Below are 27,604 nucleotides of genomic sequence, written 5' to 3'. Positions count from 1 at the left end.
GCCAGCGAAGCTCTACAGCTCTGGACAGGGAAGCTCCTCTACGTTCCCTTTCAAAAAAATGGGATCATCCTTGAAGGTTAACAGAGTTCAAATTATGTGGCAGACAAGTGGTTAGCAGAATTGAAGTAGCTTTGAGAAACACACGCAAAACGTTGTTTACCAGTGTCAGAGATCTGTTACTAAGGGAAGCTCCTTGGAAGGCTTCGCGCTGTTTTCCCATCCTCTGGTTTCCTCCGTGTCTTCTTTCTGCCTAACATCTTACACTTTGAATTCTTGTAGTAGCTTCTTTATATCAATGGCTCATCGAATCAACCGATTTAATGTAGGTGGTGACAAACAACCAGAGAGACAGAAGCAGACTGTTTCATGTTTCACAACCTGCCTGAGGTTTAAATCCTTCTACTCAAAGTCCCTGCATGAGCTTGTTCTTCCTATAAAGAGAATGACCCAATCTCTATACAAGCCACTGAAATACTAAATTTAGAGCATATTTATTTATGTTAAATTGCACAGCTAAATCAATACCAAAGTAGATGCATTGGCAGGCAATGCATCTCAAGGACTCACGTGGAAAAAATCAGATTCTGTGGCTACGTTCACTTCCAGTCTTGTTGGGTATTTCGCGGGGCAATGGAAGGCCTAGACTAGACTTTAGTTGTGCATGGAGAAATATTTGATTTATCTCCTTCAGTAATTCATGTTCCTTTTAGTGACTGGAGTTTGTATGTCATCTCCTGACCCTTCCCCTCCACAAAGTTTGCAGAGCACCTAACATCAGGCCCCACATTTATCACCGGCACTGCCTTTGCAAAGACTCTGCCATCTGGAGAGCAGCAGGAAGGAAAACATCCCTCATACAGGGTGATAATAGGAAAATAGTACCATTTACCACTTTTTTCTCCCCCCCACTCAAAAATTCATAGCAGCGCTGGTTCCTGCTGGCTCCTGGATAAGAACTGCATGGGGCATCTTTCACAGGACATGAAATTAGGACACTGAGCTGCCCCTTTCACAATGCCTACACCACCAGCAAAGCACAACCACACACTTCTGATTCAAGGAAGGAGAAAATTGTTGCAATGTACTTCCCTTGTGTCACGATACAGAAATATTTTTCTGCTCCCTACAGGATGCCCAAAGAATTGCATATTTCTTGTTGAAGACCCACATTTAGATATCTGAATATTTTCAGACAACAGCTATTTTGTATTTGGTGCTCTATTCCAGGAGACAAGCCAAACGTTAACTGCTAGTTAAGAGGACACCAGCCCTGAGAGTGTCACTGCTGCTTGTTCTTTATCGTTGGTTGTACTTCCCTTCGTTCTTCCTTCTCTCTTTTTTATCACTGGGTGTGAAAGGATGCTAACTACACCGTAGCAAATGCTGAATAACAAATTCTTTGCTATCTGTGCTCTTCTTTCCCTGGCTACTTGATGAACAGCTCTTTCACCCATTTTTTATTTTTTTTTGTTATTACAAACTTTAATGCCAAACATGAACAAACAACTTGCTTATTACCTGGCCAAATGACACGTCTGAAAGTCCTGATAACTGACCCTCCACCTTCTTCTGTTTTGCCCAGACCCCAGTTCTGCTCTTGTTCAGGTTCAAAGGAATTCTTAGCTTTGCAACATCTATAGTTTCCTGATGGCCTAACCCTGCATCAGAAAATACAAAATAGAAAAATAAAACAAAACAAAAAACCACCCCCCCTCAAAAAAAAAAAAAAAAAACAACAAAAAAAAACCTGCACTACACTTTAATAACTGTTCTTATAGGACACTATTCCATCTTCTAAAGCCTCTACATGTAACTGCATGAATTCTCATCTGTTGCCTTAATGGGAAGCAGTTAATTACAATCCACAAGCTGCCACAGGCAAGGCTGAGACATTAATCAGCTCGGCTGCTTACAGGATTGTAACTGCAGCTACAGTTCTGCGTAGCAGTGAATGGAGTAAAACCAGGTGACTGCCACATAAAAGCAATCACAGGAGAAACACACTGGGGAACAGCTGCACATGGCAGAAAATTCTTGCAATGCTTTTTTCCCCGTTCCTAGGATGGTTTATTTTCCCCTTCTATGTTCTCAGTTTAAAGCATTAGCTTCAGCATCACTAATATATACATTTCTCCTGGCTGCCTAGAGAAGATCTTGTCCTCTGAACATTTTAGTTTGTTCTCAAAAGTGGTTTTGGATAACCAAAACTCTGGCCAGACTTCCGTGTAAGGCCAACTTGCACAGCAAAATTATTGAATACCTCTTCCGAAGCAGCTATGGTAACTCCAGGATAAGGTGATTTCATTCCAGTATAATTGTTCTATTTTCTGAAGAAAGCAATTACTCTGGAATGAAATGACTGAATTCAGAATGCAGCTTCCAGAAGGTAACTGGAAGAATTTTCAGGGGTGGAGGGGACAGACTTTAAGCCTCCATGTAAATATTAGTCTCCATGTAGACAACAGCTTGGGAATAGGAGTGTCCTGAGCTAGCCCACCCTTCATCTTCATCTTGGCCAATGCACCTCATTCCTGAACTGCAGAATCACTGTTACTCAAGTCACTCACCCAACACACCACCCTCCCAAGCTACCTCGTCTTGTTGTGCAATACCCAGTTCTTGCTGCATTCCTTCTTCTCTGGACAAAATTCACTTCTCTGGCTTCCAGTACGATAATCAAGGTCCCATGTATGAATAGGAAACATATTCCCTACAGAACTGCGATCAAACTCTAGCAGAATGTAAGCGAGGCAATCAAAATACATAAAATATTGGATTAAACAAAAATAAATCTGCCACCATAATCCTGAAAAACCTACATGTAAGGTTTTCCTGTATTTGCATTTAAAACACTATGATAACCTGATACCTCAGAGTACTCTATTTTCAGCCAGTCACTTATCTGGTTGGCATTAATGAAAATAAAGATCTTATGCAAGGGTTGAAGAAAGAAAATGACTAAAGCTTCCCGTGGTGGTAATAATGGTCTTCTGGGGACCATGACAGATACATTGATGTTTCCACATGTAAAGCAAGAGTGTATTTGAGTGTTGGTGCCTATGGATGACACCCCTTTGGCCTTCATCATCGGTAGCTTCTCAATGACAGACAGGACGGATCTTCAGGTGAGCACGGCCCTTCGCAACCTCCTGGATTCCCGGGTTCAGAATGGAAAGGGCCAATGTTCTGAGGCTCTCAGTGGCATATATGGTATGCTAGTTAAAAATGTCTTTTTCTCGGAAAAATCATACCACATAAAAAAAAAAAAGGCAAGGAATGCTAATTTTGTAATTTTTTTTTTTTTTATTTTTATTTTTTAAAGTTAACAGACTTCAGCTGCAGACTCAGCTTTGAAAGCATCTGATTTCTCTGAGTCTCAGTTATGTCAGCAGTGAGGCCAAATCATCTACTTATGTTCTTTTGAATCGGCTTAGCCTTGCAGGTACAGGCTACGAACAGTGTCCCTTGCTGGCATCAGCCACATGCTGATCCCGCGTTACCAACCGAGTCTCGGTGAATGGCAGAGACTTAATGGCCCTTCCATAGGTTGCAGACAAGCTGTTTTCAGCAACTTCTTGTTTATAGACAAAGGATCCAAAATTGTAAGAAAGCTAAATGAGCTAAGGAACCTCTAAATATTTTCATAGTGATCCACTCTAAACAAAATGGGGAAAGAACTCTGATAACAGAGTGCAAAAATTCTATTTACAGGAACTTCATATAAGAAACAATGAAATTAAGTAAAGCTGTATTACTTGCTACTGCTATCAATTAATGCAACAACCACTTCCAGACGTAATAATTACCATATGTGCACTGTGCTTTACCTCTGGGCTTATTAATTTCATACACAGGAGGTTACAACTATTGATTGCATTAAAACATATTGATATGTTACAATAGAAATGCTCCCGCTGCAACGCATCATTGCACAAACTGAAATGATTCAAGTGATACAGAAACAGCCATCTGCACCCATCATCAGACAACTTGCTAATGGTCATTTCTCCATCCACTCTTAAGCACACAAACACAGTATTGCAACAGAAGAATGACAGCAGCTCGCTCAGCTGCTTAGGGACAAAGCTTAGAGGGTTTAACAGACAGATGCCGACCACTGGCTAAATGCAACACCAATAGGGGTACCTGTCGATATTAATAAATTGTGCTTACTTCTCACTGCAATCTGCCCCACTGAAAACTCATCCACATAGAAGTGATTGCCAGCCACTTCTCTGTGAACTTCAGTCTCCAGAAAACACGCATTTGAAAGCTCTCACTTGTTTTCAGGATTTTAAAATGCATGCTTGATTTTTGAAGTTGGATGAAAACTAGACCTATAACAAAGGATAATGACATCCAAATAGTAACTAAAAAAGCAGTGGCTGGCTTGCCCCCACCCCCAATCCAACATAAACCAACTGGGTTTCTAAGTACCTGCAAACACAGCAGCATAATTTGAAACAACTGCACCCTGCTTGCACTTGTTTTTTGTTGCCATCTCATCAGCATAATTAAAAATGTATTTCTATTCAATTCTGGTTAAGCTTTTATAAATTATATAACCTACTTTAAAACATCCCTGTAAACAACAAAGCGTTATTTGTATTTTTAATAAATCTTAATTTTCCTTCTTCTTCTTTAGAACATAAATTTCAAGCTAGAATGCACTGAATTCACTGGGTAAATCTCATATTAAAATGATTTAATTGTCCTAACATAATATTTAAAACCAGTGGCAACTGTGATGCATTTAACAGGCAAAATTATCAAGTTCACTGCATTGGTAAAACATTCATATAGGGAGTATGCGTGTCAGCAATTTCCAGAAACCTTTAAAAGTTAGAATGAACCTGGCTTCTTCTTAGCAAAAGCAATAAAGCCGCTAACAAGCATAAACAGTTAATGTGTTCTTACTACTTCTGAAAGTAGGAACAAACCAGATTTCGTCAGTGAGGTTTGGCAACGTGAGAAATCCTGTAACCAATTTCATTTCCTGATAAATGAACGGTCCACAGGGGAAAGTCAGCCAGAGGGTTTCGGAACTGTCAAGTGCTCAGACATGACTGAGAGGCTCCTGGAAGGAGCCAGACTGTCTATTGCTTATCGCTGCCGAGCCAAACGGCACCATGCGAACGCCGGGACTGCCAGACTCCATTTAGAGCTTGGGCTGAAGCGCAACGTGATAGCGCTCCATAAACATGTGGGATCCCCTTAAAAATAAAGCAGCTCGAGCACACTTCTTATATTATGCTTTAAGCAACCGAGCTGAAAACACATGGCTGTATAAAACACGCGTTGGTATGTAACTTTTAACTGTGTTGTTTATGCGTTTTAGAGCCAACTCCTAGGAATGACTTTGTATTCAGCAGTTTAGAGTCTTCCCCACCCTCCCCACAGGAAAAAATCCAAATACAGAAGAATAAATCATTCATTATTGGAGATATTTTGGCAATAGCAAGGCTGCAAAGGATGCATTTTCAGTGGGAACTATAGGCTGCGTTGCTTGGAGAGCTGAACGCCAATTTCACAATTTGCAGATTCCTGCTTTTAAACTAACAAGTGATTCTTGAGAAGTTATCCTCATAAACATGACTGGCAATTTTACTGAATGTTAACAGTAAGTATCAGAACTAATTGCAAGATGACAAATATGCTTCAATATAAATATATCAGAAAATCACAGCCCAGTTAAAGTTCCTTCTTTTAATACAGAGTTAACCTGAATGTTTGTTCACTTTTATATTATTACAAATTGATTCGCAACTCAAACATTTTTACAGGAAATTCAAGTAGCTTGACACACAGAGATTTGAACTTTTAAAAGTCTAAAGTTTGAGCTTGTAAAAAAATACTGCCAGTCTGATGACCCCTGAAGGGAAGATAAAAGGAAAAAATAGCTCGAATAATAACTTCAGGCCCTTCATTACAAAAATCCTGGGTAACTTTTCAAGTGGCTTGCAGGCTTATAATAGCAACAATGTCTGTAATTGATTAGCTACACCAGCACAAACAGATGTCACAGTGACAGTGAGAAAGTACTGTTGGTTCTAGAGTTTACTGGGAAGTAGAACATAATTTAACTGAAAAAAAAAATATATATATATATCTAAAAAGGAAGTCAGGGAAGCTAAAGAAATATTATGCTTGTTCTCAACTGGAGTGTCTGAATGCATTTTTATTGCATCTTCTGTTTCTCTGCAAAGCCTGGGATAAATTCTTTCTTGCTCCCAAGGAAAATGCTGCTCACTTGACTCATTCTGCCCTTTATCACAATACCATGACATTACTGGGATCTTTGATGCACTGTGCTTCAGGCTCAGGCTGACAAACACAAGCTAACAACATCGAAATAGAAAGTTCTTTATGTGAACTATCTACCCAGGTCTGTAACCAAGACGCATGGCCTTGGAGGAATACCAGAGCATGACTCCAGACACACCAGGGTCTAAGTATAGAGCAAATAAACTCCAGTAGCCCAGTCCCTGTTGGTCCTTTCTGTGACTTCACTTGTGTTATTTAATACACACTTCAGACCCCAAATGAGAGGAGCAATGAGAATACCTGAAAGGAACATGAAGTGCATCAGTTACTCTTTCAGAGCATTTTCGTAGTAAAAGTACCACCCTTTTTGAAAATATCAGTGATACTTTTGGTCTACTACTATGATTTTACCTTATGTTGCAATAGCCGCCCCCCCCCCCCCCAGATCACAGAACGAGCAAGAAAAACTACAGCAGAAAAACTGCCTGCTTTCTTCTCTCCTCAGGTGGTGGCATGAAAATGGAGGGGATGCTGCAGGTTATTGTACACCACAGGCTGGTTGACATAAGTAAAGAGTAAAACTGTAGCATTAATGTTTATATACTACTACTATGATAACAAATGAAAGCACAATGAAGGGATTTAGACATCAGTGTCTTATTTCAATAACAGCCAGTATAAAAGGAATTACTCTTTGAATAGTTCTCATTTTACCATCCCATGTCAACATATGAGCTTGCAAAAGCAGAATGAACTGAACTGGTGAGTGCAATCAAGCCTCACAGCTCCTTCAAGCTTATTTTTCACCAGTTAACCCGGCTCTACCTCCATCTCTTCAACCAAGTCAGCTGAAGCTCAGCAGCTCACGGGGATTCACTTTTGCTACTGTTTGCATGCAGAGCAGGAAGAAACACACGGCAGCATGCCATGAGATCTTTACCAGACTGCTGACCACCGTGGGTGGGCATGGATACCCCGCAAAGGCATGAACAGCTTTGTTTTGTAGCCCTTTGAACTACTGCAGATCTAGAAGATGAGGCCAGCCTCCTTACGCCTATAATGATGCAATTAAAAAACAAACAAACGAACAAACAAAAAAACAGTCCCATGGTGTCCATTAAAGTGACAAGGGAGAAAAACACAGAAGTTCTAGTTTTTCTAAGCCACTGCTAAGTCAGTATGACTCCTAGAAAACAGTAGCAAGGCAAATGAGGAAGGAAGAGGATAGAGAAAATTGGTGCATAGTCCTGCTTCTCTACTAATCAGCATTGGTCAGTACGAGCTCCATACTCCCCGCTACAAGACATGCAAAGTGCTAGGCACCTGCTCATGGTCCTGTTAGCAGCTCATGAGCACGAAGATGTGACTTGAAACCTTCAGACTGCTGAAGGCAACAGTAAAACTCTCCAATGACACCACTCTTTTTCTCATTGATCTCTGAAGTGTTAGGATATGGCAATGAATGTTTTAGGGACTAGGAAGATAACAAGGTTGAAGTTTTCCATTTATTCTCAATCTATAAAGAAAACTTTTGTACAGTACTCTCTCCAAGTTGAAAGCATGATTATTGTTTTCTCTTGAATGACATTTTGGCTCATTTACAGTAAGAAACTGATATTACATGAGAAACACTTTAAAGATCAGAGATTCAAAAGCTTGCTAATGCATATTTTCCTATGCTGACGCTGCAGTGATGTTTATATTACTCTTCAATGGGGAGGTGTCAGAAAAGCCTTAATATGTTTTTAACTGTGTGCCAGGCAGACAAGCAAAATTAAATAGCTCTTTTTTTTTTTTTTTCTCCTTGTTCTAGTCAACAATGCCAGAAGTTACTGTTTATTTTTCTCCACCCCCATGGAAGAATTTATAACCACTGAAGTAAACTAAAGTTACTTAAAGTTAAAAAGCTGTTTTTAATTCCAAAGTTGACTGACAGCTGCTATGTAAAAGCAAACCCAAGTTGTTTGGGTTCTCAGGAGCATTCATATTTGAAAATTGAGTTTTCTGGAGCCTTTTGAGAGGTGGGTATTTTCAGTCCCTTCCCCATAATGCTATAAAAATAATTTAAAAAAATGTGATACTGTATAATTTTCACATTCAGCAGACACCTGGGGAGAGGTAGAGAGCACATCCCCTTTTCAAATAGCCTTGAGAGTAACACATAAATATGGTATCAGTTACAGCATTAGCTAACTCTCTTTGGGAGTGCCAAACAGAGGTTGTGTATGCCACAGTACACACCACTGTTGTTAGACCTGGCAATATTCAAACAGATAATATACTCAGCTGTAACTAAGACCTTATGTGCAAAAGGACTTGTCTTATACCACACCAAAGACAACCAAATCTTGACACGTATGACATTCAAAATCCATGCAAACACCTACTGGAATGGTAACTATATGAAGAATTCTGGTTGGTTTTTTTACTTAAATATTTTAAAACAAACTTTTATAAATATGCATTGTAAGTGACTCACCAGTACTATCAGGCCATGCCAACCTTTCAAATATCTTGAGTCCAGCAATATGAAATTCCATGGCTTTTTATAAATCAGAAGTTAAACTACATTTCAAAGGACTGCAGTATAACTTATTTCACTTTCCCTAAAGCTTCTAAATTACTGAATTTCTTCCATCTTTTGTGAGGGATTCTTCTCAAGTTTTGTTAGTATTCAATCCAATTCATCAACTGTATTTGCATTATATATAGGTACAAAAAAGTTTCTCCAAAGACTGCTGAAATACACTTTTTAACCATGGAACAAAAGTAGTCAACAAATTTCAAAGACTTTGAATCAACTGATGATAAAGCTACTTTACTTTGGCCTTTGGCTTCTTCAATGTTAAAAAAAAAAAAAAAAGTAACCAGACATATAAACAGAAGTTTAAACACAAGCATAAGGGACATGATTTTGTTGAAAACTATCCATAGACTTCACTGCCAAATTTGCTACCATGGTCTATGTTCTAACTAGCTACTCAAGTCTATCTCCTACTAAGGAAACATTTCTGTGGATTATCATATTAATTTTTAAAACTGACCGTGGCACTTATTTTGAACTACAACCCCAAAGATCTGTGTTTTGTTTCCCCTCTGGGATGACAGAGTTAAGAGCCTGACTGCTGCTTTTCCTTTCTTTCTTTCTCCAAGTACTAGAAATGCACAGTCAGGAGTTCCCATATGCTGAATTATGTCAGTGTGTACCTAACATTAAGCACAATAATAGACAGGTTTTTTCAATGGTATTTTTCCACATATTTAAGTTAGATCTTGCCTACACACAAGTTTGCACCATTTAATTAAACAGATTTAAATGATATAAACTCCTGCCTGGACATACTTATTATAAAGTGGTGTCACTGAGTTTAGTTTCAACTCATTCTCAACAATTTAAGCAGCTGGGCTTACATTAATAGAAGAGCACCTGCGTAAGGGTTTGCCCTTGTTCAGACAGACAGGTTGTTAATCCCAGTTTAAGATTAGCCAGAGTCAGCTGAGTGCAGACATGTCTGACTTGCATGCTCACAGCTTCAATGATAAGTTATTTTCTGACCACAAGACCCATAAAAACTTTCTAGATCATTTTTCCTGGAATCTTGATTACCCAAAATCGTATTTTGCAATGGATGTAGAGTATATACTTCTCCACCCTAGGTCTCCGAGAATCTAACCTCTAAAATGAATGCCTTCAAAAGACACATGAATTATTGTTCATCACTTACAGGTCAGCTCACGGAAGCAGGGAAGTTTGACATCTTAATTGAGGGTATAAGTTGCCAGAAGGAAATATGCCATCTATAAATATTATTCTTAGCATATGTTTGGCATTTTGGAAAAGCCCAAAAAGCACTTTGTTTAAAAGTTTCTTACACTTCTCTTACTAATCCGATCTTCTTCAGGCTAAGGGTTAACAGCAATTGAGGGTCAGCAAAGGGAAGTCTGCATTATAGATGCCTGCCTAATGTCAGTCCTAAGGATGTGTTAGACACAATCGGCTTCCACTATAGTAAGATCTTTGACCTTAAGTCAGAAAAACATAAATAACAGAAAGAATTTGATGGAGAATTTATTTTTTAAGGAAGTTTTCTGTCTCCCTTGGTTAGTACTGTGCCCTGGAGCTCTGAACAGGAGTTGCTGGTCTCCTTAACTCCCTCCTCTGCCCCTACCTCTTTACAGTGTCATACAGAATTAGTTTGTGCATTCTTCTCTCTATCTAAAACCCACAGTAGTGAAGCACTCTTCCAGCAGTTAAACAAATGCAAGAAAGCTGTGCATAGCTTAAGAATCACAGATCTGCCACAAGGTTTACTTGAGATCATTAAAAACCACTGTATCTTGACTCCAAAGCCCACATCTTGCTGTGGCCAAATGATCACTGCGGGGTTTAGGACATCAGGACTCCGGAAACAAAAGTGTTGCAGCTATCACCAGGAGTGACTGTAATGGAAGATGGGGCAGTGGGTGATCTCTCACATAAGGTAACACGCATGCACCATTTTCTTTGTAACGTGGGGCACTGTTGCAAGTGCTACCCACGTCCTGCCACTCTGCACAGTGTGACAGTACAAGTGACTGCACATGACATCTCCTCTCTCCTACCTGCATCCTGACCTTTCCAGAGACAGCTCAGCAGCCAAACCAGAGACTGGTTAGGCTCCCTCAGTGTTGGCAAGTTCAATACGCACTTGCTTTTATAGGTACACCTTCTTTCCATAGGTGCAAGCACTTTGCACTCCCCCTCGACCAGTTGGCTCCGCAGAGATGTGTCCCAGCAGCAGCACTGCCGTGGTGGCTGTGCAGAGCATACCTCGTGTGCTCAGCACCACGCTCGCTCATGCCTGGCACGGGAGGCAGCTTGTGGGAAGGCCCTGCACAGCCAGCAGCAGCTGAGCGGGCCCAGATTGCGGCACAGCTTCTCTACCAGCTGAGGAGCAATGCCTGAGTCCTGGCCAAGCCCCTTTGCTCTAGACAGCCAATTCAAGTGGAAAAGCACAACAGCATTTGAAGCAAAGGGTTTTATCTGTGGCCAGGAGTTGGGTTAGGAACAAAACTCAGCTTTGCAGCAAAGACCAGCCATACACATTCACAGCCAGGAGCTAGATGTACACATTTGCTGCCACCTCCATCAACAACCATGTTATTTTTATGACATTTTTGGTAGCAGAATTTTTGATGTTGGCGCAGCTTCCCCAGGAGCTGGGTGATATGCCAAGGATACAAAGCTGTGCTGGCCTGGCTGCCAGGCAGTACCTACCGGCAATCCCATGACAATTTACTGCTTTCCCCTGCTCTCTGGTGCCTTGATGATTAGGGGCTTTTTCCTATGAAACAAATGGAAGTGGAAGGAGCTGGAAGTACATGGCTAATAGAAGGGGAAACCTACGAAAAGTGCTTTTAACACCTAATGCAAAGCTTGTTCTGTCAAGAGATTGAAGGCTTTTACCTCTGCTCCTTTTACGTGTTCTGTGAAATTTTAATGCCTGTGAAACTAGAATGCACTTCAATAAATATTAAATTTTGTACCATACCAAAAGGGTACAAGCTGATAGCATAATGGCATGTCTGCATAACACATCAAGAGTATATGACAGAATGCACACTGATGACAAAAATACTAATTGACACAGTGAGAAAAGGAGCAGGGCAGCTCAGAATATGTTCATGAAAATGAAGTCTCTGCTTTAAGTGGCTTAGCTAATGGGAAGTTTTCTTTTATAAAACCTTAACTGTGGCCTCCCAAGTGTGATCATTCCATGAACCCAAATGTCAGTTTCCAGTAAACAGCTGGCATTCGAAACAAGTTTTCCAACTTATTGTAGAAGACCAGTTATCAGCTGGCTAACTCCCCTTAAAATCCTGAGATAACTCGCAGGCTCCAGACACAGTGTTGCTTCTCTCACTCTCCGACTCCTGAAAGCGCAGATAGTTCACCAAAGGGAAGAAAGGCAGCCTGAGAACTTTAAAAAATAAAAATAAAGAATGAGGCCAATTTTCACCTATCACTATGATCTTTAAATTGCCTTTAATAAGCTTCTGCAATAAAACAGGGAGCCTGGATTGTGGGCTGCTCGTCTGCGAAGGAGACAGCTCTATCTCTAAACCATGGCTTCTGCCTCAGTCACGGGCATATTAACTTCATTTATCTCCTCCCACAGACCGAAGGAGAAATAACCAGCTCTTGATTTCAGCACCTGCCCTTTATCTCTCTGTTTATGCACAAGTCTTCTAAAAGGCTAATTACTCAGCTTGGACTTTCCCTGCCTTCCACAGCACATGGCTAAAAGCATACGCTCAAAGTAACGTTAATTATATTGTTTGTATTCAATGGCAGTCGGGTTGCTCCAGAACTGTAAGGAAAATATGAGTTGTATCTTCCATTTCCCAACCATTATTTGCCAGGAAAAGGTATCTTTCCTTACGCATATACCTACATATATGCCCTACTGCTAACACACATGCTTGCTTTGCGTCACACGTTACTTCCCACAGTGAAAGGGAGCAGGAGTACGAGGGTGTGCTACAAAGCTGATAAGCTCCATTATGCAGATCAGGATCGTGGCTCTAAGTGCTGTTATTTTTAGTTTACCTTTATTCATGTTTGAACTATGGTCTAAGCAAGGCTCAAGATCTGAATACATATAACGCCTCTTGAATGCTCATTTCCTCAACAAAGGCCAAGATAAGCAACTTGAAAACATTCGCTATATTTATCTGTGCATACATTACGTACTCATACATAAGGAAAAAGACCATTGTTTGAGCTGCAGAGGAGCAAGTGAGTAAAAGCGCTGCTTCATTCCTCATTTTTCCAAATCTCAATTTGTGTTTATTAAACCACCTCCCTCAAAGAGTTGAAGCTGAAGATGGCGATTTCTAGGAGGTAAGTGTAGTATCTCTGCAGGGGCTACTCTACTTTAGAGCACTTGAGTATATCATGGTAAAAGGATGGCTGGAAAATTAATTAGTAATTAGCTGAAAAGCTGATCCAAAAATTCTCAGGATTAAGCTCCACAGCTTTTCACATTGTAATTACGTGTAGGTCGTGTCAACCCAGATGCAACTGACCCATAACTCCTCCACACATTGTCCAAGCTGTCCAGGCACAAGCCAACTCCTCTCCAGAAGCCACTTCAGTCAATTGGCTGCGTCCAAGCTAGTATGTGCTCGAAAAATGTCCTTTCAGCAGGCAGTATTAGTTGCTCTGTGCAGCTATACAGCTTCCAGCTCACAGATGGGAGCTCAGTGTTGTGAACAGCCACTGGGCCTATTGTGCAGGCAGAGCAAATGTGGGTAGGGCTGCTCCCACCCATCCAGACATGCCCAGAGAGTGTCATTAAAGACATGAGGATTAAAGCTTTCTCCTTTATTTAGCTGCTGAAATTCCTCAGAGTTGCCAACGTTATTGTGTAACTATATCTTTAGTCTGATCTTAATATGATTTTGTCAAGCTTTAGAATAGCTTCCCCTGGAGACCTCAGAGACTAGAGGAGGAAGGCCTGAAAAACAGTGAGACTTGTGAGACCCTTATGAGAGAAATGTAAGGGCAGATGGTATGAAGACTTACAACGTGATTTCTGTAGGAGGGAATTGTGTGCTACTCACCATTACTGTCTTTGCAAAGAAAGGGAGTTATGAGCATCTACAAATTAATGCATGCAGTTGTTGATGCCAATGTCAGTGTCACCAGCTTTCTCCACACAGAAGAGTAACCTGCTATGACCAAACTCTTGCATAGCAACGGGATTAAAGGGATTTTTTTGGGGAAAAAAAAAAAAAAAAAGAGAGAGAAAATCCGGTACCGGTAGGTGCAAGTGGCCAGGGTACAAGAATTGTGTCCCCATAACCATTCAGTTGGTAACCCTGCCCCAAAACTAAAGTCCTTTGAAGCAAAGGTAAGCATTCTAAGTCACACTATAACCATATTTAAAATAGGAAGCCCTGTACTGCTTGGTAAGGACTTACAGAGTTTAGTAGTTGCCAAAAAATTTTCATTTGTTGACTTAAGTGGCACTATAAACATGTCAATTTGAACACTTTATCATTAATGCACAAAAACGTAAGCTTGACAGGATTTCACTCCTGAAACAACACTTCTTTAAATTGTGGCCCAACATGCAAGTCAATCTGGCACACTAAGTAAGTGATAAAACCTTCAATTTCTGTAAGCAACAAACTTATTTAGCGATGGCTCTATGTCAATAATCACTGTAGTCTTGTAACAGAAGAGCTTTTAATTACCTGCACATAAGAATGTTGTCACACACACAAAAAAAAGCAGCTCACAGAAAGGAAATGCAAAGGGTCCAGTGTTTCTCTGTAGCCTGGTTTTGTACACATTGCTACTGGCTAGTCACAACACCATCATGCAGCACGGGTGCAACCTGAAGGATTTGGATCCAACAACTCCTTTGCTGCTATTTAGGCTATTCCTGTACTGCAGCTCAGAGCTCTGACTAGAGACCAATTTCTCCTGAAGTAATTCAGTCTGGTTGACTTGCTACATGGGCCATCTCAGGGACACTGGGAACTGTAGGAAATACATTAGTATATGCAGCCAGATAGACAATTCCCACTGGGTGTTTTAAAATTACCAGGGTATAAATAAATTACCAGCCGTCGCCAGTAGCTGTGTGTACTCAGTATGCCTTATCAGATGATATTTTCCTGAAGTTACTACAAAAGAAATGGGTCTTGAGAAGAAGCTCCTGCTCTCTTATCATGGAGTAAGAACAAAAATGGTTCTGCATTAAGTATTTAAAATACACTTGGCACAGTGGAGAAGCAAAAATTGTTGTGGATGTAAAAAAAAAACACACCACAGAGCTCCCATTTGTGTACGTACTTACACAGATTTCATTATTGCAGTATTTAAACATCACACAGCCATTAATGGATTTTAGCCTCACAAAACCTGTCAAGTTGGTAAATCCCTTGTGAGAATCCCTTGTGAGATTTGAGATTCTCAGAAGAGAACAGAGGGGTCTGCTCAGGATTATATAGAAAGCTCACAACCGTGTTGACCAGACTTGCAGTTCCTGAATTGATTTTTACTGGGTTGGTTTATTCTTAACCCGACACTAAAACCACAGAAATTTATCTTTGTAACATGTTATGTAGACCTAAATGGAGATGCAGAACTCTAGAGAAAGAAGAATGTACTAACAAAAAAATGAGAACAAAATTCTGGTTACATCTTAATAACACACAGAGAGGTGCATCTTAGATCATGAAGAAAAACTTAGCCTTAGCAGATTTTAATTCCTCCACATTTAAATTTAATAACTATTCAAGAAAATTCACCCAAACATTTAGTACAAGTTACGAATTTAAATGAAAACATATACATATTGCAATCCAAAAAGTAATCCCTTATCAGCCACTACTGATAGGAGAAATGATGTTTTGACATTACTGATATAAAGTGTATGTATGTAATTGATTGAACAGTACGCTTTAATTGACGAGGTCTCGAGCACTTACTCTTAGCCTGTCTTTGGGCAAAGCAACAGCTCCCTGCTTGATGATTTCCAGAACCCGCTCCACTGACAGTTCAGCTCCAGCTTGCTCTAATCGGGAGCTAAAAAAGCTGATCACCTGGAATGAAAAATCAGAGCACATAAACAAATAGAAAAGAAGAGATCTTTGTATCAATTTACACATGAAGCTTTCATCTTCTTTCCCTGTATAAATACATCTGTACTTTTTAAAGAATAAGCATGTCCTGGCTTGTGTCACAATTAGAAAAACTTTGTTAATGACAAATTAGCATAATTATCAGTATTCTCTTGCTGTCCTGTTTTCAATGTGTGGATGAATTTACAATCTAACACATACAGCTGAATTAATAAATTAAGATTTTCAAGTACTGCACACTGAAACATGGCTTATAATCCTATCCTTCTTCTCAGGCAGGATTTTCAGGGCATTCTTGTCCACTTTTTCATAGTTTGGGCCAGAAATTTAGTTTAGTTTTCAAGTATTAAAGTAAAATCCCTTTATTTTCCATGACTCCCACACTGGGGGCTCTAAGAAAACCATTCAATACCTTAATACAACTACAAGAGTCTACACGACTTGCCCAGTGGTTTTGTAGCATCCAAACCCACAGTGACTTGAAGAAAAAAACAAACCAAACCAAAAAAACCTCTCTTCTTTCCAAATTAACTACCCAAAGTCCCTCATAAACCTCCTCCATCACAAATCCCAGGCCCAAGGACCTGTACACTCCCTCTCAATGCTCTCATTCTCCCTGGTGAGGCCAAGATGATTTTCATCATATTTCCCCTCCAGGCCCCCTTTCTGTGACCCAGCTGGTCCTTGTTAGATAGAACACAGTTAGGTCAGGCTTTAACTTTTATCCCTCTCCAAGCTCAGTAGGTCACACCAGCAGCAGACATTCCACCGGCAGTTCTCCATGTGGGACATCAGAAAACCTCCATTTCTATAGCTCCTTTCATCCAAAAAAGAGCACATTTTGCAAGCCCCATCCCTTCTCCCAGAGGAACTCGTCAGTCACGCAGGGGAACTGAAGCTCAGAACAATAAGAAAAAGATATGGGGCAAAACTTCAACACCTACTTAGAGTCCTTTGAAAGCACAAGGTGGTCAGAGGAACTTCACAGAGCCTGTGCATATGTGAGCACCCAGCTGCCCCTTGGTTGGGGCCATGCGTGGTTTTCACTCGCTGCTGGTAGGTTGCCCGACTTCTCATACGTGTTGGACACACTCTTCTCTGCAAAGTGGCAATGTTTGCTTGTGGCTGAATTGTGACCTCCAGCGCGTCAAGTAATCTTTGTTAATTCTCCCAAGTAGAAGGGGGAAGAGTGTATTATGCTACAAAATCTCTGCTGAGCTCTCTTTGTTCTGTAGTGAGACACAGCTGGAGCCAGAAACCATTACCCTAATTATGCCTCCCAGCTCAGCTGCTGTTAATAAAACAAAGACAGCTGATGGCTTGATTTCTTTGGGATTCAAATTTGTTGTTCCTCTCCTGTGATCCTCGAAACTCTAGCTCTTGTTTTGAGCAGGTAGATTTGCTGGATCTCCAAACAATTTTCTTTAGAAACTGTGAAGCACCAAGTGGGATACAGAGATGACAGTTGCTGCAAGCTGCTTTTTGGGTTAGTGTATATATATCTATAAAAATGTGGTTTTTTTTGTTCTGATTCTGTTTTATTTAACTCAACAGAAGCATGAAAACCAGTCAAGGGAAAATTTAGGTTTAACCTTCTGTATGGCTGTTACGATTATCTCCGTACTTGAATAAGAGGGGAGAATTTCACTGCCTCTGGCAGAAGCAGCAGGTAGGTTTTACATTCTAACAGATAAGGACTGACTGCAGCGCTGGGATCTCCAATCCTTGGGAAAAAAAATATAAAGGAACAGGAAGATGTGCTGAGTTTATAAGTGAAGGCACTGGAGGGAGGAACCAGAAATTACACAGGAAAATGGCAAGAAACAGCTTGCACAAAGAGCAGGAGGACCTCAGAGGGAGGCTGACATGGTTTTGGCATAGAGACTGGGACAAATTGCTGGTAGAGGATACACAGCTTCTATAGAAACAAGAAAGTTGCCCACAAACTTCGAAAGAAAAAACACCTTCCTTCATTTCAACACTTGTCTGTTGTCAGTAATCATGGGTGAAACCTATCCTCGCCCAGGGCAGGCTCATGCAGAGAATACATCTCACTAGTGTTCCTTGCTAGCTCAAGTTCTTCTAAACCACAACAAAAGCAAAACTTAATATTGGGCTTTTAACCAAAAGGATAGAATTTTATCATAAAGCATACACATAAACAAGTGAAGCTTGCAGATACTATGTGAATCTTGGCATTTCCTATTTTGGAAAGACAAGCGCTCCAATCTGAACATGTTTTTAAAAGTTTTTTATATTTGTGTGATAAAGGTACTAATCTTGGTTGAGTTATATTCCACAAAGAACAAAAATGAGATAGGCTTCCAATATTTACAGGGCATGTCAGCATTTCAAGGAATTTTGAATTGCTATTTTTGGTATGTAGTTGAAGACTAAAATTAAAAATATCCACTTAAATAATAATACGTATCTCTAAGTGTTATTTGTCTTTCTACTTCAGACAAAATGGAACTGGAGTAATTATTTTTGTAACCGTGATAGTAGAGTACTCCTATGAGATACTGGTTACAAGAAAAAAAAAAACAAACAACAACAACAACAACAACAAAAATGAGACGAATTATATAGAGGACATACAAGAAGAGGCATTTGCTTATTAACATTATATTAGCAATAAAATCAAAAAGCATCCAGCATGACCTCCCTACTTCCCGAGCTCCCATCTCTGTACCTGAAGGTCAAACACTTTACCTACTTATCTGCCCAAATACAAAAGATGAAAATGAAAGCTTAACATAATGTCAAGGAAAAGTAGCCTTTTCCTTTGAAGGAGCTTTAATTATTTTCCCCACATAAGTAACAGAGCTGCATTTAAAATAATCTTGAAAATGAACAGATTTCAATTCTGTGTCCACTTAAAAGAAAACAAACTAGAAAAAGCGAAATGTCTGGATAGTATTAAATGAGTTTCAAGTTTTAGCACATGCTTTAAAAGCTAATGCTGAGCACATTATTCTAAAGAATAGAAAAAAGCAGATCCCAACAGATGAAAACTAGACAGATGGACTTTTTTTTTTATATTGTACCTATTTTTGATATTCTGAAAGTTATTCTCTCACTGATCACTTGGGTAACTGGTCTATGAAAGTTGAAAATAACTGCAAACCCTGCAATGCAAAGCTTAACTAGACCCTGTGAATTATCTAGATCCAAGTCATGACGTGTGCTGAAAGGCCCTCTCCATGCAAGGAACACAGCCCATTTTAAAAAGCTCTCTCCTATCTGGCTTCCATATTAACAGAGATTAAAAGGCATGTTTAATCCTGGATTAAACAACCCCTCATCAGGAATATATTATCAATGTCCAGATAAAACTGTGTATCTGGAGGGTGCAGTGCTTTGCCCTCTCCAGAGCACCTAATTCTGGTTGTGCAATGTGCATGCAGCTGCATGGCTTGGTTGCCATCAGCTCAGGGATTTCTTGAGCAGTATAGACTGCAGCACAAGTTCTGGTGGCATAATATACTCAAGACCTCTAAACAAAAACCATTTTCTATAGTGATTTCCAAAATTGTTTTTCATAAACATTTCTATTTAAGAGGTCATTTTTTCCTGAGACTCATCTTTAGTCCTTTTGTTTTCTAAACAAGAAATTTACAACGTATTTCCAGAGATTAAAAGTGCTACAAAAAAAGTTAAAATGATTTAGATTTAAAAGCGACATTTTAGGTTTTGGAGATTTCTTTTTAAGTTATGAGGAAATAACCACAGAGTCTATTACTTTGTCCATCTATTGTTTTCAATATGACTGACAGTCTGAGGTGAAGAAATATGTATTTTTATTTTCTATAGCACAGACCAGGTAGCACAGCTATCAAGGACAAGATGTTTTCTCCACTTGGATTCTTTCAGTGTAAACTGAAGTGCTGTGAGGCCCCAAATCCATTCACATGCAGTAGTGCTGCCTAGCCAACACTACAACTCTTCACTTTCTCCTGCAGCTAAAAATAACAGTGCAATTCACTGTTGCCTCCTCTGCTCACAATTTTCAAGGTTAGCTCTGCAAAAGAGAAAAACAACTTAACAGCAAATTAAAAAGTTTGGATTCCTTTTTCGTTTCCTTTTTTCATTTTCTGTGTGAAGTGATGGGAAGAGAAAGACACATTTTGACATTTGCTATTTAACATTTCCAGCCTTGTTCACCGCTGATAGAGTAACACGCTATGGCACCAAAAGGAGAAGAAAAGGGGAAAACAAACCTCTTGTTACAAGGTAGCACAGGATTAGCACTTCATCTAAGTAGCTTACTAAGGAAAACATAAATCACAGCTACGTTCAGTAGCCGACAGTCATCCTCTGTCCTGGAGGGAAAAAAGCAAAACAACCCTCCCTAGAGCCACCCTGTTTAAGAAGGGAAGCAACTGCTCCAGGTAGTTCAATAGCAGGAGAAACGCAAAAGGTTTATCAGCAGACTTGAAGTACTGAAGGTACTTGAAGTACTGAAAAGGTTTTCAGCTTCACCTTGAAACTAGGAGTACATTCAAAGATGTGACCTTTTCAAGGTGCTCTGCTTCCAATTCCTCGCTCCTGGCAAAGAGAATGGGTAGGAGTGGGGAGAAGGAAAAAAAAAAAAAAACACTGAAAGCTATTAGCCAGCCTCTAACAATTAGCAGGATCAAGGTTTTTCTGCAGGCTTTTTAAGGAAAACCATGAAAAATTAGTTCTCATGCTCACAGCAAGTCCTGCAGGTCTTGAAATAGAAGTTGCTATGCCAGAGCCAAGCCAGCTCAACTAATTTTAAAATCTAGCAGGGAAATGTCTTTGGAGAATTAAATTCCTAGTAGGAAATTGCATCAATCTGATCCTTTGCATCACTAAGCCATTGCTCCCGACCTCCTGATTTCTATCAGGCTATTTTGCAAACAAAATTCTAGCAGCTCCTAGATAAGCCTGTTCAACCGCACGATATCTATCAGTAGCTCACAGAAGACTTAGGAAGAATGAAAGTAATAAAAGCCAACGAGATCTTATGATGGTCATGAACCAAACTCATCTTTAGAAATTACTAGTGAAGAGTCTTCACCAAATTCCTGGCACATGTGAGCCTGCTGACCAAATTATAGACCACCTTGAAAACAGAGGCACAGAGAGAGCTCACAGCTGAAACATTTCTGCAGTAGGCCAGAACAGGAACCATGGCATTCCTCTTTGTTCACCATCCAGAGGAAGAATATCCCATTTAGCTAAACAAGATGCACAATATCCCATTAAGATGACTTTCTAAAATGAAAAGTAAATTAATGGGAAACAGAAGGTATTTTGATTTCAGTTTCTTCTGTACAGCATTAACTGTTCCCATATGTTCCCAATCAGCTGGCAATGGTGATTTTTAGCTTATCTATAAAAACCCAGAGGTAGATAGTATAATACAGTTTTCAATAAAATAATGTTCTATACGCTGATGACCCCTTAAACATTCATCTGTTTTTGCCTCAGCTGTGAAGCTCACAGAGGTTACTTGTTATCTCCGGGATTACCTTTGCAGAGTAAACTGAATAGTCCAAACCCTGAGGCAAAGTCCTGGGCTACCGTGCCAAAGTCTGCACTGAGTTAATCTGGGCAATTGCCACCCTGCTCCGAGCAGCTGGTTGAGCTGCAAAGCCGTACTCGGATGCACATGTGCCTACAGACACTTCTGCTCTGTCTCCTGCCCCAGTGTCACCAGTCAAATGCTGGTCGATCTGGAGCTCTCCAGTGTTAAGTCCCTGGAAATCTACCACAGTGCTTCATTATTACAAACATCACAAAGTCTTTCCTTAAGCCTACCTGTGAATCTCCTCTGCCACAATTTACACGAATCACTTGCCCTACATGCCACAGGTACACAGAACAGGTTATTCACTTTCTCTTCACAGCTGTGTTTTATTTGAAAAATATCAGGTCTAGTCATCTTTTGGGCTAATCAGCACCTGTTCTACTTGTCCTTAGAAGTCCTGCTTTCTACAGCTCTCATTGCTCTTGTTTCTCCCTAGAACTTCTTCCATGGTGCCTAAACCCAGAGTAATCCAGCCAGCACATCACTAGCATGAGCAGGCTGAGAGGACACCTCTGGGCTTCTGGGCTATAACCCCTTTGCATACCCACACAGGACTGCAGCAGATGCCTCTTTCCATCTGAACAGTAAACTACAAGTTACTATTTTCTTAGTACATTTTCCAACTCATTGTTATTATTATTATTATTATTTTTTTAGCATTTTTACCTCTCCTGTGCTTCCTATTTTGGTTTAAAAACAGTAATTACTGAAGTAAATATATATCTTTCTTATTTTATATATTCATGACATGGCAACCTAGCAACTGTTTTACTGCCCAAAAATCATTACAGATTGTTCATATGCAGTATTTTGGCCAGCTTTCTTCAACAGAGAGCACTACCATGCCATCTAGTAGTATTTCTGTTCCAAATACAAATCCGTAGTACAGTTTAGGACAATAAAATCTTACACCCTATCTATGTAAGAAGGATTTTGCTGAAGCACTGGGGGACATCACAGTGACACAGAGCAGAACATACACCCGCTCACATAGGCACCTAGTGGCATCTGGTGATGGAAATTACGCTTCCACAGTAGGGTGGGTGGACATAATCCAGGTGTACTTCCCTGTGTAAAAGAACCCATGGATGGAACCAGTACGCAGCACAGACCCTGCAGACAGGCTCTAGGGGTTGGGAAAGGTAACTTTTCTCTCCACATCCCGTGACTAAAAGCTGCAGCTCTTGGCATTTACACCTACCATCTACACGCTTTGGGCCACACATACAGGGTGGCAACTTCACTGCTATACATTGAGCACGGCAGCATCAAACCCAGTAGGAATTCCTTGGTGTATAGGAAGCTGGTGGATTCACTCTCTGAATAAGCATCCCAGGCCACACAAGAAACCTGGCTAGCTCACCATGTTGTCTCTAAGAGTTGGCTGGGATGGATGTTAAAAAAAAAAAAAAAAAAAAAGAATATGAGCAGGTCAAGAAGAGGGAGATCCTCCCATATCCTCCCATGAACACAGCCTCCTAGCTTCCAACAACATCTTTTAGGAATTTCTTGAGCCAGGAGAACACTTCGATTTCATGTGATCTCACCATCCTGTGTGGCCATGACAACAGAGCTCTCACCTCCATCACTGCAGAGAAATGCTGGAACAAAGTTTGGGAGCCAGCATCTCATTTTGGTTCTTCTCAAATACTGCCCACGTGTACAGCAACGCTAATGTGCTTTGCAGGTCTTTCAAGTGGTAGAAAGACCAGTACAAAATTTTTGGCTTTAGCACACAAGACAAAGGCTTGTTCTATACAGGATGGTAGCACTGCTGATACCATGTATGAACTGGAGGATGTGGCAGGCTGGAAGAGGAGTCAGCTGAATCTAATATTTTATTCACATCTGCAAGCCTGACAGCTCTCACCACTTGCCAGCTGGTGACAGGTACATTTTTAAAAAAATCTTTTTTTGACATCCTCGCTTCTCTAACAAAGGAGCTATTTAAAAATTCAACATGCTCCCCTGGAAAGCTTTAAATAGTTTCAGAATATAACTGGCATTATGCTGTAACCCAATATTAAATACTTTTGGGGAGGAACTGTTTAAATCGTCGAGGAAAACCTACATTTAACTGTTAAAAGGGAAAGGACATGCTGCTTTCTGTGGAAGGCGAGGAGCTATAAGGCACAAGGACCTGCCAACCACTGGTTTTCCTGGTTCTGGACATGCAGACAGAGAAGGCCCCTATCTCATTCAGGAATGAAGAACAGTTATCTTGACTGTACCCAGTTCTGCTTTAAACAACCTGGAGACAACTTGTCCTGATCATCCAGGCAGTATCATGCTGTCTGTACTCTGCAGCTGCCAAAAGTTTGGAGAGTTTTGAGCTCTGAAACCTCTGCTCTCCGAACTCTTGCATGACCAGAAAATATGAAGTGAGAACAGAAGAGGAAGGCTTAGGTACAGAACAGGGTTTCACTTCTACATTTTTGTCAAGAGTAAAAATTACTTTCCTTTATGGATCACCAAAAATCTGTCAATCTTCTGTAGTATTTTAAAGTAAAAGCAAATCAAAAAATAACCTCTGCAGATTTTTACTCATACTGAATAAATGCCCTATTCACTGCAGCAAGAAATTTAGCACCCTGTTCGGCCTCCACTTCCAGCATTTTGCATCCAGAGGTCACAGCATGACTTCAAGCATTGCTCAGCTCTGTAAATACTGCCTGGAGGACATACAGGGGCTTCTTGCACTTTACATCTGTTATTTTCTAGCAGGAATCATTACTCAGGTCCTCAATATTAGCATTAATGCCACTATGAAATGTAGCAGAAATCAGCTAACAGCTAACTGTTATCCAAAGTCAGATGCCAATATGCAGTCCATGGAGAGCCACACTGGTAACAAATTCTGGTCCAAGTTATTTCCTTTTGTTTTCTTCTAAAGCATTTACTTACCCAACAGGATTGCTGAGTGGTGTGGAGAGACACTTTGTAGGTGAAAGCAACATATGTTCAGATACAGGCCAGGCAATGAGGCAATTGAGTGCCTGCTCATAGCTATTTAACAAAGTCCCCCATAATCGTTAATTAGAATTGTGATAGGAGTAACAGAAACAAAGATGATTTCTTGATAATGAAATCCAGCTTTTTTTCCTCTGAAAGACAGGCTTATAACAAGGGGCAGTTAAGAGAAGTTGACACTGTTCTTCCTTAAAGGAAGTGAAAGATGTGTCACAGGTTGGGAATTCCTTACCAGAGGCATCTCCAAATCCCTCTAGCTCTGCTGAATAAAAGATGTTGCCCAAAATAAGTCACATTGGAGGCCCAGAGAACAGGGGAGGGGAAGTCAACATCTGAACACATTTTAAAAGAAACTGATAGAGATGAATATTTTCCACCTCTCAAAAAGGATAAAGAGATCAAATAACAAAGTGTAAGCATCCTTTAAATAATAGATCACTTACCAGATCTATATTTTGCATTATGTCCTGGAAGGAAGGGTGAGTTCGAAATTGCTCAAACAGATCCCTCTTGTAAAGCAGTGCATACACCAAGTTTGGGTTGTGATGAAGGGAATTGGTCAGGCAGGAGTTGATAATCTCTAACATCATTCGGATCACTTCCTCGATCACATTCAGGTCTTGTGCCTTTAAGAAAGGAATAAAAAGTTAGTGTGCCCTTTTCCATTGTAAAATATATTAGGTAATAAAGACAGTGCATAGGCAATTATTACTAATGGAGCTATTAGTTGGTTAATGTCTCAATGGTGAACTAATCTGGCATGCCTGAGTATCTGGAAAGAGATCTGTTTTCTCCGGTAATAACCAAAATCTTAACTGAATGCATTGCACTCTAGTATTCAGCCTTACAGCTTGATTTTCTCAACAGGAACCATCATCTCATCGCAAAGAGCAAATATTGCAGCCAAATTTATTAAGGGTTAAAAGAACATCAGTCTTTTCAATCCTTCCTTTGCTAGGTAAAAGCAGTTCAACATCAATTTAGTTTCACACATTTTACTTTTGGTCCCTTGACAAGGGGAGGTAGGGGATAGGGAACAGGGAGAAGAAGAGAGGTGGAAGCAGTAAGAAAAATCAGAAAAATAAAAAGGGAAGCAGCAATGACAAGGGAGGAAAATTGACTGCATCAAAACACATAGTACCTTGAATGTTTGCCTCTGTTCTGTTCTCCAGACTTTGTCCCTGGCCTTTCTTTTTTTAATTCAGCATCGAAGAACACTCATAATAAACGAAAAAAGAAATCTCCTTTTGTAGTGCACTAAGCCATAACACTCAAGATAAACTTGTAGAGCTTTTCATCTTGTCGATGGCTCTGACACATCATTCTGGATGATTACTGAACTCAAACTCTCCAAGCTGAACAGCCTGCCACCAGGTACGAGCTGGCATGTGTGTTGGCACTGTCTAACCACAGGCAGCCTGCTGGGTTTCTCTCCTCGGGCTGCACATCAGGATATGCCTGATGAGGTTGTTCAGGCTGGAAAGCTGCCCTCCCCTGGGACAGGGGAAAAAGGCAAATCTACTTTGTTCCTATCACTAGGTCTCCCCACCACATCAAAGGTCAGACTTTACAGGTCTGGCAAGAATGTGAATCATGCCAAACCGGCTTGAGTTTTTCTGCTGGGTACGAACACTGAAACCACTGGCACTTGCTTTTGCTGATTACCTGCAAAGTAGTCATTTTCTGAGTTATCATAAGGCACTTAAATACTTCATAATGAGGCTGTACTTGCAACAGCATTTTGTTGGACTGTCATTCAATCTGTACCCAGCTGAGTTATTTTCTATTATAGGGTAGCGTTGCAGGAATCATCACTTGTCAGATAAATGCCACTGCTCTTACCAAGGCAGAAGAGACTACAGGAACTTGTCACTATCCTGGTTAGACTCATATAAAGAGTAAAAATCTTTGCTACCACTTTGCTCTGGCTACTTACAATTCAAAGCAAAGATATGTAATGACAGTTTCTTCCTGCAAACATAGATAGGGCAGAAGGCTGCATCATTCCCTGAACCCGCTCCTCCAGCTCTTCCACTGCACTGAGAACTGCAGAGAAGGGGAAGCCTGTTCTCATACTGCTGCTGAAACAAAGCAGCACTGCAATCCAGTTACCCCACAGCTTGTCTTCTGCATATACAAAGGAAATTTGTGATGACTTTATTTTTTTTTTTTTTGCTCTCTTGAAGAAACAATATTTGGTGTGTGCTCCAAATGAATTTTATTCTTTAACAACGATGTCTGGCTGACTGTGGAGGTCACAGGTTCTGTTCTGAACACGAGGATCTCCTCTCTTTTAATGACTTTACCTCAACCACCGTAGCTAACAATATTAGCAAAAACCCTTACAAACCTGATCACTGCAACTACTTAATCTGTCAATGGGATCATATTCTTCTTTGACAGAAACAATCCTTACATTCAAAACGCAGGTGGTTCCTCTCTGGTTTTCTAGTTAGAATGCTTAGAAATAGTATCCCATTTAGATGCTCTGAAATGCATATAATTAAGAATACTGGACAAAAACTGAAATAATTGCTCCAGCTGGAATCTGAAAAAAAAAAATCTAGACCTGGTTAACTCATCAGTTGAGTGATACTTGCCAATCAACTTGGACTTATTTCAGAATATGCTATATTATGGTGGCATTTTAAAAAGCTCTGAGCATTAGATTAATTGTAGCAGGATCTAGTGGCTGAAATGCTACCCTAAGCCAGAGAGGACATAACTTGTGCAGACTTCCTCTGTGATCATGCATAAATCCCGCATCCCTTTGTGCCTGCATTCCTTGCCGACAAATGGGAGTAGAGGTACTTCCCAAAATCACCATGTTGGCATCAGCATGCGTACGTTAAAAGAGCAAGGTGTTCTGCCACTATGGTAGAGGCACTCCAAAAGCATTTGAAACCAGACAATAAACTTAAAAGAATGCTTCCATTTCTTTAAGACTTTATTTTGGTACCTGTCAGGCAACTCAAAAAGTTGTAAGAAACTGTTGAACAGCTGTCCATCTGGTCTAAGCATACCTTACATGAGGAATTGGAGTTGCTAAGAGCACCTCTTCTATCTAAAGCCTCCCAGAAATATTAGGACTCGGAATCAAGTGAAATCTCTTCAGCTACCAGAAAAAGAACAATCCACTCAACTGCTTTTCAAAAACTAAATGCTTTTACATAAAAT

At 40.2% G+C, this 27,604-nt stretch overlaps 1 protein-coding gene across 3 annotated transcripts in view; it reads right to left on the bottom strand.

The window, feature by feature from the left end:
* DYM (dymeclin) overlaps positions 1-27,604 on the bottom strand; it is a 157,076-nt gene that overhangs the window by 15,652 nt on the left and 113,820 nt on the right. For all 3 annotated transcript variants that reach the window (XM_082782842.1, XM_082782841.1, XM_082782843.1), the window contains 2 exons: positions 24,871-25,053; positions 15,748-15,861 (listed from right to left, as the gene is read on the bottom strand). In XM_082782842.1, the coding sequence (XP_082638968.1) occupies positions 15,748-15,861; positions 24,871-25,053 (297 nt within the window). The remainder of the gene's footprint in view (positions 1-15,747; positions 15,862-24,870; positions 25,054-27,604) is intronic.

The sequence above is a fragment of the Aythya marila genome (assembly GCF_965140915.1).
Source record: "Aythya marila genome assembly, chromosome: Z".
Taxonomy (NCBI): domain Eukaryota; kingdom Metazoa; phylum Chordata; class Aves; order Anseriformes; family Anatidae; genus Aythya; species Aythya marila.
The sequence above is the reverse complement of the archived record's forward strand: the minus strand, read 5'-3'. Positions and strand labels throughout refer to the sequence as shown.